The sequence below is a fragment of the Podarcis vaucheri genome, assembly GCF_965113315.1.
Source record: "Podarcis vaucheri genome assembly, chromosome: 1".
NCBI lineage: Eukaryota > Metazoa > Chordata > Lepidosauria > Squamata > Lacertidae > Podarcis > Podarcis vaucheri.
In genome coordinates, this window is record NC_138759.1 from 83,031,902 (window position 1) to 83,046,285 (window position 14,384).

Consider the following 14,384-nt stretch of genomic DNA (forward strand, 5'->3'; position numbering starts at 1 on the left):
CAGTGTATCTGGGCCCTGTCCCCACTTCTTATTCTCACAACAACCCAAGGTGGATCTTGGGAAGCATGGCCAGTTTGGTTGCACCGGGTGCAGAGCTTCTGGGGCACTGCAACTATGACATCCAACGGAAGGCAGGGGGAACCAGATTTTGGTGCTGTGCAGGGCACTCCTGAAATGTGAGGTGCCAAGGTCCACCACTGCAATAACCCTCAGAGGTAGTTGTAGATAGGTAGCCGTGCTGGTCTGCCATAGTCAAAATAAAAAAATTCCTTCCAGTAGCACCTTAAAGACCAACTAAGTTAGTTCTTGGTGTGAGCTTTCGTGTGCATGCACACTTCTTCAGATACTTCAGATACTTCTTCAGTTTATCTGAAGAAGTGTGCATGCACACGAAAGCTCATACCAAGAACTAACTTAGTTGGTCTTTAAGGTGCTACTGGAAGGAATTTTTTTATTTTGACCTCAGAGGTAGGTTAGTTTCAGAGCTAGTGGCTGGCCCAAGGTCACCTAATGAGTTTCACAGCTTAGTGAGGAGTTGAACCTGTCTAAACACCCATCAACTGCACTAGCTAGTGTGGTATAATGGTTAGAGCATTCGACTAGGCCAGGGTTCAGATCTCCACTCAGCCATGAAGCCCACTGGGTGACCTTGGGCCAGCCTCCAACTCTCAGCCTAACTTACCTCACAGGGTTGTTGTGAGGCAAAAATGGGGATGAGGAGAGCCATGTACACTATTTGAGCTCCTTGGAGGAAAAGGTGGCATATAAGGGCAATAAACAAACAAACAAACCACACTGAAGGTGTGGCTGAGCTGCAAGAGCAGCATGCGGCTCTCCAAGGTGGTCAGCTGGATCTGCGTGAGCCAACTAGAGAAGGGTAATCTTGTAGGCTTTTTGTGTGGCTTTGGGGAGAGCAGGTTTGCAAACAGATTTCTTCGGTGAAAGCCAGTCTTGCTAGATGCGTGAGAACGTGTGAGGTTTCTGTAGGAGTTGCACAATCTCTTACATTCTCACACCCTTTTGTGTAGAATCATTTGATTTTCCTAAATTCCTGCTTGCCTACCCACCACCAAAAGGCTTATCTAATGATTTATTTTGCTTTTCTTTCACTGTATGTGTGCTGTTCAAGGGAAGACAAGGAGGAAATATAAGAAGGTGGGGAGCTCTCCAGGATTGTGGGAGGGATGAAAAGAATTACAAAAGAAAATATATGCATGCTTGCCCTGTGCTGCCATTTCTGAGTCTCTGTGTGAAGTTTTCTAGGCACACTGGCAGCTTTGCAACTTTGGTGAGGGGAGGGATACAGGGAAAGGAGGCAATTGCATCCCAGACCCCAGTAGCAAACGTTGATTATGCATAGCTGTGTTTCTGACATAGAATGCCATGCAACAAAATGTTTTCAGTCTAAGTGTGCTGCACAACATCTCTTGCTCCCACTGTTCTCACTCAAGTCATGATACATTATCTCAGCCTACAAACATAGAATTATTGATGCTCAGTGCAGAATACAACTACAACATTTCTGACAGAAGGTCACCCAGCCCCTGTTTTGCTCAGCTCTCTCAACCATTCATCATAGAACCTCATTTCCAAACCCCCTCAAAGTCTTAGTTATACTCCACAGGAGAGGCTCCAATTTGTCAGTGTCCTTCACTGAGTACAGCTGTACCTTGGAAGTCGAACGGAAACCATTCCAGAAGTCCGTTCAACTTCTGAAATGTTCCGCTGCCAAAGCTCCTGCAGCCAAGCAGAAGCCACAGAGGCCCCGTCGGATGTTCGGCTTCCAAAAGAATGTTTGAAAACTGGAACACTCACTTCTGGTTTTTGATTGTTCGGGAGCCGAAACGTACGAGTTCCGGGGCATTTGGGAACCAAGGTACGACTGTATGGTGCCCAGAATTGGACACAATACTCCAGATGTGGCCTGACCAGCACAGAATAGAGTGGAACTATTGCTTCTCATGATCTGGATGCTACAGGCTGGGTTCCATTAAACAGCTGTGCTAGCAGGAGCTAGTGCAATGTGTCCCACTAGTGCCTTGGGGCTTCAACCCTCTCCTTGCCCCCTGTGCCCCCCGAAATCATCTCCAGGTGGTTGGGGGAGCCCCCCAAAACTGCATGTGGGTGGAGGAGAGCACAGACTGTTAAATCTGACAAACTGAAATGCTTGTGCTGATGGAACGGTCATAATAGTGTGACGTTGAATTCCTCCCTTTGCTTCTTTAATGCAACTTAAAAATGCATGGACATTTTTAGCAGCCACTTCGTGCTGCTGGCTCATGTTCAACTTGTAATAAACTAAGTCATTTAGATCCTTTTCACATATGCTGCTTTCAAGCAAGGTCTCCTCCATCCTATATTTGTGCCTTTGATCTTTATTTTATTTTTGGACCTAATTGTAGGACTTCACATTTATCTCTGTTGAATTTAATCTTGTTGGTTTCGGCCCAATGTTCCAGCCTGTCAAAGTCGTTTTGAATCTTGATTCTGTCTTCTATGGTGTTAGCTATCCCTCCTAGCTGTGTGTCATCTTTAAATTTAATAAGCATCCTCTCTATGCCTTCATTCAAGTCATTTATAGCAATGCTGAATAGCACAGGGCCTAAAAGAGAGCCCTGTGGTTCTCCACTTGAGTCTTCCCCCCCAGGCAGCTGACTTAGAGCCATTAATGAGCACTGGCTGAGTTTAGTTGTTCAACCAGCTGTGGCTCCACCTGACATTAATATCATTTAGCCCAAATTCCTCTGTCATTCATCAAGGATCTCATGGATGACTGTCCAGTGCTTTGCTGGTTTTGTTTTAAAAATAAACTTTTAAGGTGGCCCTCTGTTATCCCTATTTTGCAAATGGTGAGAGGTGCAGAAGCTGATAGTAGTGTCTTCTCTAAAGCAGCATTCCTATGCACATTTACTTCAGAGTAAATCCCTTTGATCTCAGTACTTCTGAGCATGCATACCTGGGATTGTCATACACAAAGTGATATTTGAACAAGATTCAAGGTCAATAATAAAAGTATACTGTGTAGAATATACATTTAACCATTATTTGATTCAAACCTGTCTTCATTTATTGGAGTTTTCTGCAATCTTCTTGGTCAGTTACAGGAAAATCTGGAGGGTATGAAAAAATTGAGCAGAAACTTTAGAGGTTTCCATGAAGCAATTGCCAAATGAAAATTTGGTGATCTTCTGAAAACTTTTTTGAACCAAGGAAGCATGCTAAACTTGGCTGAAGCCTTTAGTCATGCTAAGAGGTAGGAAGTTCATATCCAAGGTAGGTTTCTCTGTGGATGAACTCCCATCATCCACCTCACCATTCCCATTCCCGTTCTGTTTCTTATATTTTAAGTCAGGGCCACATCTGTTCCCAAGCACCGCAGGATCTCTTCCGAAATGAGAGAATTAAACCCAGCAGCTGGCACATATGTCACCTGCTTGGAGCCTCCCAGTGGGGTCTAGAGACGGCTGCAGCAGATGAAAGGTTGCAGGCACTGCAGCCCATTGGTATGCACACACGATAGAGTGCAGGCAGCATGGAATTTTAATGAATGATTATGTTCTTCCATCAAGCTAAATTTAGAACCAAACCCAAGAAGGTGAAACCCTCTCACCTTCTGCCAAAATGTAGATGAATCATGAGCAGCTTGTCCTTAGTCAGCTTCCATCTTGCTCCTACTCTTGTCTTCAGCATCAGTGGCTTCCTAGACAGACTGGGGACAGAGGGACCACTATTCTCAGCAGTGTCTGCCTGTTCAACTGCTGTTTATTTCTCAGGTGAGATGGCAGGTTCTTTCCTTCCATATAGTACAGTCCAGATTTGACTACAGAGCATGCCTGAAAACCACCTGCATTCCCATTTAGCAAGAGCTTTTGTAGACATGGAGTAAAGACATTTAGGAAACACATTTTGAACAGCGTATGTGCGAGAGAGAGAGAGAGAGAGAGAGAGAGTTTCTTTATGGACTGCCATTTTAAAATTTAAATAAGAGGCAACAACTGACAGCATGTGACAAGCTCCCTGAGTCCCAGCAGCAAGTACTTTCACGGACCTGAGTGCTTGAAATACTGCCTGAAGATACATCAGCCTGGCTGCATTTTCTCAATCCATACTAGAAGATCCACTCCATACTCTCCTAGCTGTCCTGTGAGTAAACAAGTGCATAAAACTGACAAATGCTGCATATTTGGATCTTCAGGAGCCTTTGTGCGAAAGCCCTTCCCCAAATGCTTATGAGGAAACGTGGTGATCGTTAATATTACATGTTGCCAATGTCCCTCTCAAGTCCTCCTTCAATGCAAAATATTCTTCTAGTGCAGCATTATGGAGAGGAAAATTAAAATGGTCAGGGACTCAGTCAACAAGAAAGGGAGTAGCTTGGGAAGGATTGTGAATAAGAGGAAGTTGTAACTGGAAGAGCAGCTGGAAGATCTCTGCCACCCTGTGGCAAGTTTTGCATTTCAGCTACCCACATAATCAAGAAGAATGCTACTTAATAATATATGGCACATTTCAAGGATGTGGAAACTGCAGAAGAGAGGTGGGAGTTATTTTAAAGGGGGCAAGGTGTGGCAAGGAAAGGGAATGGGAAGGTTTTCAAAGCTGTACTTTCAGTTGCTGTGGAATTTCCATGACATAAGCACATTCTAGGGATTCTCATGTAAGCCCCATTCATTTCAATCAGTTGCATGCTAGAGAAATTCCCAGATGATTATGTTGTCTATTGGTGACTAACACAGGTCTTCTCTGCTTGGGTATTTGCTGAGTGTAGCCCATAATAGCTATTGCGCTTCTTTGCTTCCTGAGTCATGCTGGCCTGAGAGTACCATTTGGCTGGGTTACTGACCCAGTTGGAGAGAGTCTGCAAGAGACCTCCATTGTTAAGAGTAGTTAGTATGTGTTTTGTCTTTTGAATCAGTGTGTCTAAAGGAGACTGAGTCAGCCCAGAGGATCAAAGGGATTCTTTCCCTTTCATTGCCTTTCCCTGAATCCTCCAGGCCTGCAGTGGAGTTGACTAGATTGCACAAGACATGCAGTTTGTTTTTGCAGGGCATAAACATTCATCTGTCTTTTCTGAAGCCCTGGCCCTTCCCAAATTTCTTCCGCAACTTGTCCTCTGTTCCCTCCTCTTATCCCGCCTCACATGGATGGTCCCCTGGTCCTGCCTGCATTTATTCCCCAGCACATACACTTGCAGAGACACAACCTATCCAGACTTCTTTTTTCCACAACAGATGGGCTACTGCTATTATACATTTGTTGCATGCAGTACAGACATCTTCGCTTGAGGATGCACTTCTTTTATAGGGATACTTCAGTTTTTCAACACTATATGGACTATTTTTTCTCTTGAGGGAAATGCCAGTTTAGGCTGCAGTCATATAACTGGGAGTAAGTATGTCCCACTGAACTCAATGGAATTTTCTTCTTGTTATAGGATTGTACTGTTCTTGCGATTTGCAGAAATGTGTGGACTGTTGTTCTGAACTGCAGTGAAAGAAGTGTGATTACTTTGCCTGCTTCAAGTCTTTATCGTGGGCGTGGGCATTTCTATGAAAGACACTGCTTCTTCCAAAACAAAATAATCTTAAGACTACTCAGGAGGTTGCACCATCATCGGGAGATTACAAAACATAAGATCTGGTTCAGTATCCTGTTCTCAAAGTGGCCAAACAGATGCCTGTGGAAAACTGGCAAGCAGGACTTGGGCACAAGAGCACTCTCACTTCCTGTGGTTCCCAGCAACTGATATTCAGAAGTATTACTGACTTCGACCATGGAGGCAGAATGTAGCCATTGTGTCTTCTAGCCATTGATAACCTTATCCTCCATGAATTTGTCCAATCCTCTTTTAAAGCCATCCAAGTCTGGGGCCATCACTGCTTCCCATGGGAGCAAGTTTACCTGTGCGCTAAGTGGATACAGTGGTACCTCGGGTTACAGGCATTTCAGGTTGCATGCGCTTCAGGTTACAGACGCTTCAGGTTACAGACTCCACTAACCCAGAAATAGTACCTCAGGTACTGCTTCAGGATGAGAACAGAAATCGTGCAGTGGTGGCGTGGAGACAGCGGGAGGCCCCATTAGCTAAAGTGGTACCTCAGGTTAAGAACAGTTTCAGGTTAAGAAGGGACCTCCAGAACGAATTAAGTTCTTAACCCAAGGTACCACTGTAAGTACTTTCTTTTATCTGTTCTAAACCTTCCAACATTCAGCTTTGTTGGATATCCAGGAATTCTAGTGTTATGTGATTATTCACTTTTCTATCATTGTCATTTGTTTCTGTAACCTCCTGCAGCTTGGTTGCCATTCCCCACCCTAGTTTGGGCTTTTTCCCACATCTTCCCACATTACTTGGAAGATCCTAGCCAACCACAGACCACTAAGTGAACGCTATGGCATCATGACACCCAAGCAGAATGCCACTGAGGGCAAATAAAGTGAATTCTTTGCCGCCTTGGATGAATTGCCCTCACTGTGAACAAACACAAATTCAAGGAAACTGCTGAAAAAATAACTGAAGACTTAGTAATTAAATAGTTATAGACTGCCAAAATTGTTAGTGAAAAACATAATATATTTGGCATAGCCTTGAAAATACTGTACACATTTTTTAAAACTTCCTGGCCAAGTCCCCATCTAATATGAAATCAATATTGATGTCAGTAAGGAAGGTTTCCAGATGGTGCAGATTCACGCACATCCCAATTCTATGAGTGTTTATACTACCGCTTTCTTACTTTGGGGTAGGGCTGTAGCTCAGAGGCAGAAAAATCTGCTCTGCATGCATAAACTCTCAGCTAAGTCTCCAGAATCTCTGGGTAGGGCTGTGAGAAACTTATCTGGATGGACCAATGATCTATAGGCAACTTCCTATGTATTCCAGGTAGTTTATTGAGAAACTACGACACTCACACTTTTTTTGCTTCTGCATCACACTGTTGACTCAAGTTAAGGTTGTGGTCCACTAAGACCCCAAGATCCTTTTCACTGTACTACTGGCAATCCAGGTGTCCCTGATCTTTCATTTGTGCAGCTGGTTCTCCTGCATAAGTGTAGAACCTTACAATAGTCCCTACTGACATTCATTTGGTTAGTTTTGGCCACTTCCTCACATTAGAGCTTCTAGGTGCAAGCAGATTTCTGCTTGCTTATAAGACTTTCCCTTCCTCTCCACTCCTAGCAGGCCCTTCACATCTGCTTCTGCAGGTCCTCTGATCTTCTGTAACAGATTTGGGAGCATGTGGGGTGCTGCAGGAGGGAGAGGGAATCTGTTCTGCAAAGACTGCCCATTCTATTAGTGGATGTACACCACTGGATATCACCTCCTGGGTTTTGCTTTTTTCTGATGGAGGGAAGAACATCCATAGCTAATGTTCAAAAAGGACATGACCAACAGTAAACAAGGTAAGGAGCCAATTGTGTTACTCGCATTTTCCTTTGAACATCTGTTATTTTTTTCTGTTGCAGAGCCATAGTTATTGAAACATTGTCTGAATTTCAGAGCAAGTTCTGCCCATGGACATGTGGGCAGTGCAGGGAGTTTTTGCAAAACATTTTTATATCAGGAGTCAACTAATACAAAGAGCTTTGTTTACATGCTTTGTAGGTTGTTATGGGCAATGATTACAGTTTCTCTGAATGTGACCATTTTGGAAAATGAAACTTAAAATCTACTCCATTGCTCATTTGCTATGTCATTGCAGAATCCAACTACTTTGACTTTAGCAGGTGGTTGAGGGAGTTAAATAACTCCAGTAGCATTTCAATTACAGCACATGGTCTTCTCAAATCTTTCATTTCATCCATTTGTTCATGTTATACCCCACTTTCTCTCCCAATGGAAACTCATATTTCATACACCTTTTAGTTGAAAACAACAACAGCCCAGCAGCCCAGCCCAAAGTTTTCTGAACTACAGCTGGACATAATGACTGCGCTATGGTCTGTTCTTTATTGTTTTACATCATTCAAAGCTTGTCAGGATTTCTAACTTCCTAGAAGCCCATATCAGAATCTTGAAATCTCTACAGATCCTGCCACACTCTGCATGGCTTTCAATGACTGCATAGTCATATAAATGCATCCCATATGAGACTCTGGATCTTCTCAGATATCCAGAGGACCGCAGTGTTCATGCATAGCTGATTTCAGAAATCTTCTGATAGATTTATCCTAGCACCCTAGACTCCTTGAAACACCTTGTTTCTGTTAGATGGACTGTAACTTCTGCCTGTCTAAGCAACAAGCAACAACTTTAAGTTGTCATCCTTGCCTTAGAATCTTTTTACCCTCTGATCCCCAAGTTTATTAGATTCTGTCAAAAATATTTACGATTTGCTGTCTCTTTGGGGTCAGGAAAACAAGTGTTAACTACTTCCCATTATTTAAATACCTATTAAATCACACAACATTTAGAGAGAAAATATGTTTGTCAAGGAAGGTAAAAAAAATCTGGGACAATATTTTTTAAAAAGAAACATATTTTTAGAGAGGCTTTTTTTAAAGGAGAGTTGTACAGAATTTTTTAAAAGTTCAGTTTCGAACCCAATGCCTAGATTATTAATAACGTGTCATTACAAAAGGAAGGTGCCTACAAGAGCCCATGGGTAGAGTTTCCATACATCACCCAAATATGGCAGTCCAACAACTTTGCTAAAAAAACTCAACAACTTTTCTGTCCAGATTTTCACTGCTTGAAATATGGCAACCCTACCAGGGGTCCCAGGCACACACACAGGGTCTGTGTCCCCTTGGATAATGGAAGACATGGCAGAGAATGTAATATTTTAAGAAATATGGTTTATTCACCTATTTACACCTTCAGTCTGCATGGAGGAAGTCCATGACTTAGAAAGTGGTTTTCCTAGGTAATTAGTTAGTTGTGTTGTTTCAAATGGAATTACTGAGTTAGACCTCCCAGCCCTTTTGGACTCCATCTCTCAGTGTGAAGGCCTCTACACTGCTCATTCTTGACATCTGGTTTTCGATTGACCTCTGATTCCCAGCACTTCATTCCAAATCTCAATGGAAAGTTGTCTCCCCACACTTCCTCACCAGTCTTATGCTGTTCAAATCATTTCCCCCCTCAGCCTGTCTTGTATTATTCCCTCCTGTAGTCCCTAATTTAATTTTGCTGCAGCATCGGCATCTGTGGTTGGTACTGTTGCCCTTTGTGGTTGCAATCATTGCCCTTTCACATCTAATCCACAGTCTAAGGAAGAAGGATGCACTACCTGCATGCCTGAGGCCTTCTGGGTTATGCTGTGCCAGCAGACTTGCACCAAGAGTAGCACAAAAACTGTCTCCCTTCTACACCTGTGTTTTCATTTGCTAATTGTTCACTAATTAGCATTAATTGTCTCTTGCCTGCCCTAGAATCATGAAGCACATTGAGACTGCCATCAGAAATCACAACCAAGCAGCCTTATTATCGAGACCCAATTAGGAACAAAATGCTCACTTCATTATCTTATGACATGCGTTTTGTTTTTTTTTTGTTACTGTGAACTTAATTAATTAGAGTTCAATTAATCCTAAAATGGCCTGGCTGTTTCTCCTCTGCTGGGACTGTGATGAAGGGGAGGCAAGGTAGGCCTTCAAGGCTGAATTTTGTTCACCTTGAAGAGCATGGAGAAGCACCAAAGCATCTACCTAGTTTCAAGACCCCCAAAGTAGAGGGAATCCCATGGACATCTCCGTTTGCTTGGGAGGTGTAAAATGAAATGGAAAACATGCATATAGTTTTGTGGCTGCCAGTTTCTAAGCTAGAGACTGTTGTAAATAAAAATATGCCCTTTTCCCTTATGGGGTATCCAAGAGCCCATATAGAGTCCTTACATAGGTTCCCTATTGGTAGGAGAAAATAACAGAGGCCAACCAGAGAATATTGAGAAGCAAAGCAGCTAGTAAGCTTGATCTTTATTGATCTGTTGCAACAGGGTACTCCCCTCACACGCAGGAGAGGAAGAGGACCCAGAACAATGGCGTGCAAGGCCTTATAAAGACTTTTGAAATTCCCATTCTCTAGATCAAGACCACCCCCAGAAACATTATGCATACATCACAGAAGGGGTGTAACCTAAGACCACCCCTCAGATACATCCCACCTACATCACAGAAATTTAAATGTTGTTTTTCTCTTGTCCTTGTTTATCTCCTGTCTGGCAGGTTTGCTTGATTGGATTTCCTGGGGAGCCTGGCCATTCTTTTGTAGTGGTAAAATACTTATTTCCTGGGGCAGGTCACAGGCTCACACCTTATTCATATCTTTGAGACAGGATTTGTGAGGAAAGAGGCAACGGGGAGGCTTTTTTCCAGTTTAACCTTTCAGAGAAAGGATTTGGTCAGTTTAGGAATCAAAATGGTTCCAGGTTGGACTTCCTGTGTTGATCTATGTATGTGCAGTTATGAACATCACCATATATCTAAGACCATTAAATTCCTATCACAAGACTTACCCATGCCTTTAAAATTAACACAAGAACATAAGAAGTCTTTTGTATCAGGCCCATGACCTGTTCTCACAGTGGCCAGCTGGATATCTGTGGGAAACTCAGCTGGTGGAGCATGAGACTCTTAATTTTAGTGTTGTGGGTTTGAGCCCCACATTGGGCAAAAGATTTCTGCATTGCAGGGGGTTGGACTAGATGACCCTTGTGGTCCCTTTCAGCTCTACAAATTCTGTGATTCTAAGCACATAAGCAAGACATGAATTGCCACTGAATTAGAGACCAGGCAACAGTGATTTCTCCCTCCCATTTTCACCCTGTCCTTTTATCGGTCTCTCACCTGCGGTCAAAGGTGAAGCAGATGAAAGACCTGAGATAAGACAGGTGAAAGAAGGCACTACTGCTGCTGTTTCTTTTTCCAGTTCAGCAGCATGGGGAAAATCTGTGGCTTGCAAATTGGCCACTCCTGAACTTTCTAGCAGTATTACTAATCCAACTGAAAATTAAATCTTAAAAACAAAACAAAAATATAAGTCATACTGACAAATGACAGAATTAGAATAATAAAGCAATGGACTCCTGATGTGAATCTGAGTATATCATTCAACATATTTTCTATTCACATCAGCAACAATGAGAAAGGAATAACTTTATTTTGTTTAAGAAAGTGACAAATGCTTTCACAATTGCCCAGTCAACATCCAGATCTCTATAAAGAATGTGTCAATGCCAGTGAACCAATTGCTAAGATAATGTTCAATTTTTATTTTAGTTTTTGCAAAGCACTTTTACAAAAGAACACTTTGATCAGCCTGGAGCCTCTGATTGCGCCCCTTAGCTAATAAATATCACTTTACAGGAACCCTATGCTGAGGGAAAATGTGTGGTTAGAAATACCCAACAGGGTTTGGAGGAAGTTGCAACAATAAAATATTAAGAGAACATGTTCCTTCTAGAGGGCAGTTAATTAAATTGCAATGGCCTGATCTTTGGAAGTGAAAGGCATTCAACAGTTCCCATTGACTTCAGTGTGAACTATGATTAGTCATCTCCACTGAAGCCAAACTTTGATCCCTCGATATAGCCTTACATTACCTAATGCCAGGGACCTAGCTGTTGCCTTGCCTTTATATTTCTGATGCTTCAATGCACAATGCAAGAACTCTATAGTTTTTTTCAAGGCAAAGTACACTGGAATTGAATGTAGTTGTAAGTTGTCAGATCTGGTGTTCCAGATCTCTAGCTGACAATAATGAAAATGCAGTTTGGGAAGCTTCTAGTTATCTTCTCCCCTCTAATCCAATTCAGTTTTATTGCATAAAAATACTTAAATAACATCAAATGAAATACTAGAGTAAACAATGACTATGGCCAGGCTTGCACATAACACTAAGCTAAACTGTGGCTTAGTGTGAAGCAATCAGTATACTGGTGTGTAGTTAGAAAATCATGTCTACTTCACCTTCCCCAATTCTGCTGCTGTTGCACCACCAAGAACTAAGCCATGATGTGACTTAGTGTTATGTGTTAGGCTAGAAGTTTGTCTTGCTCCAAACAAGCCACAAGCTGTAACCAAGGTTTGTTACTGGCTTACAACTCATGGTTTATTTGGGGAAGACAAAGCTTGAGTGTACCTTCACTCATAACACTAAGCTAAATTGGTGGTGTAGGAAGTGGTGTGCAGTGGTTGCAGGCCGCCCCAGGTGTCATCACTGAGGGGGGGCACCGTGGGGCCTGGCCTGTAGCATGCCTGAGCCACACATCTCTCCTGGGGAGTTACGCGGTGGCTCGGGCACCTGCAGGCTCCGTGCTGCCTGAAATGGCAATGTGGGGCTTGCGGACTCCGTGGAGGTTCCACGCAGTGTGCTCTGCCCCGGCTTGCCCTGCCCCCGGGTGCAGGACATTTGTGCCGTCCCAGGCACTCGAGCAGCTAGCTACGCCACTGAGCTAAATCATAGTCTCCTGGTAGTACACACAGTTGTGAGGGAGGAGCAAAGCAGCCAGGTTTTTCTGTGCACTAATCTGCTTCATAACTGGTTTGGCTTAGTGTTGCATGTGAATGACAACTATTAAAAGCATACAAATGCCAATATCTTATTTGATATACTTTATATATCATAGAATCATAGAACTGTAGAGTTGGAAGCAAGCATAAGGGTCATCTAAGTCCTACCCCCTGCAATGCAGGAATCTTTTTGTCCAACATGGGGCTTGAACCCACGACCCTGGCAATAAGGATCTCATGCTCCTCCAACTGAGCTATCCTAATGGTTCTGATTTCATTATTTTTAAATGGACCAATACAAGGACATGCAAATAAACACTAGCAGAGAAGAGAAAATATGTTCAAAGCTCTAGAGATAATTGCACACACCAACCCAGTCAACACCATCCCCATTCCTTTATTTCATTCAGTACTCTGTACTGTAGGAATATTTCTGCTTCACTGTGATAAAAAGGGGTGGGGGGAGAAGGAGAAAAACAGGTAGAAGGAAAGAATGTGTTATCTGCATCTGATCTGGTCAGATCTCAATAGTGTAATTAGGGAAAGTGTCAAGTCCCCTTTTGTCTGCCCCATGAGAAATTATTCTGGCACTTTCACATATGACAGAACTGTTCCAGGAGTAGCACAAAAAGGAAACCTTGGACTGCAACTTCTCAGCTATTTTCAGATAGTTGCAAGGGAGATTTCATTTCAGTTTGCTCCGATAGCTGCCGAAGACTCAGTTGACGTTTGTTCCAATTCAGCAGTAAGCAGTAGGTTTTCCCAAGCACAACAGTGGGACCAGAAAAGTACTTGTCGGACCCGTGATTAGAAATCCACAAGTATGTGGATGAATCCTGAATTAAACAGTGTAACCAGATCACTCTGCAGTTTCTTTTTGTCTCCTGCCCTTTGCATTTTATATTGTATATGTTATATATTGTTATAGGAATTCTAAGGTAACAATATTTTCTCATGCTGCTAAATTATCAGTGTAATTCAATAAAACTGTTTTGATTATGTTTTTTTTAAAAAGGAGGGGCTTTGACTTCCAGGTCATCACTTCAGTAAATACTTTAAAAATTGAGGATTAAATGGTGGGTGCCTGAGTTTGCTGTACAAGAACACCTAAAATTACCAGTCTTGTACCTTTCCCTCTGGTTAAGTCCATTCTTCATCAGCTGTGGATCTACTAAATCTACATCATGCCCAGGGCATTTTTGTGATGTATGAAGCTGTCATTGGTGATCACCTCATAGGATCTGTCCATTCTGCTATCATGTTTGGAATCTGTTGATCATTGACAAAGCCCAATACGTTTTTGTATTTCTAGTACAGATTTCCTTTGTCATCAGATAGATGCAATTCTGGTTTTATGATTTTAGCACTCCTGGTTTGACTTGGTAAATGCTTCTTTAGCTGCTGATCGATTTTATCTACAAAGAGGAAATGCATGTGGAATTACAGCACTAAGTAAAACCATCTTTATACAATACTCTGTTTTCAGCCTTAGCTGTAGCAGATATATTAGTTCACTGCGACTAGCAGAGCATTTTCTCTTACCAAAAACTTCTACGGAGGTCACCCCCATATTACAGTCCACTTATGCAAATTTTCTACTTTCAAAGGGTCTACTGGACAGAGCTGGCCTTTTGTGTTTCCGAACACTAATCACATACAGTGCCACTGCAAGTGTGACACGGGGAAGGGACCTACCTAGATCTTTTCCTGTTCTCCTTTCAGAAGCAAAGCTGTTCCTCCCACCAGATAAACCCTTATCCTCACCTTCTCTTTTTCCATTTCATTTCAGGGCAAACGCTATAAAAACTCCTTGGAGACGGTGGGAACTCCAGATTCCAGCCGAGGTCGCAGTGAAAAGAAAGCCATTAAGTAAGTCACAGGAGGAATTATAGGAGTGAATGGACTGGAGGTGCTTGGATCACAATCACTGC

General features: G+C 42.6%; 1 protein-coding gene across 4 annotated transcripts in view; it reads left to right on the plus strand.

Annotated features, from left to right (window-relative positions):
* SYT7 (synaptotagmin 7) overlaps positions 1–14,384 on the plus strand; it is a 232,915-nt gene that overhangs the window by 136,439 nt on the left and 82,092 nt on the right. For all 4 annotated transcript variants that reach the window (XM_082220936.1, XM_082220939.1, XM_082220937.1 and 1 more), the window contains exon 3: positions 14,243–14,322. In XM_082220936.1, the coding sequence (XP_082077062.1) occupies positions 14,243–14,322 (80 nt within the window). The remainder of the gene's footprint in view (positions 1–14,242; positions 14,323–14,384) is intronic.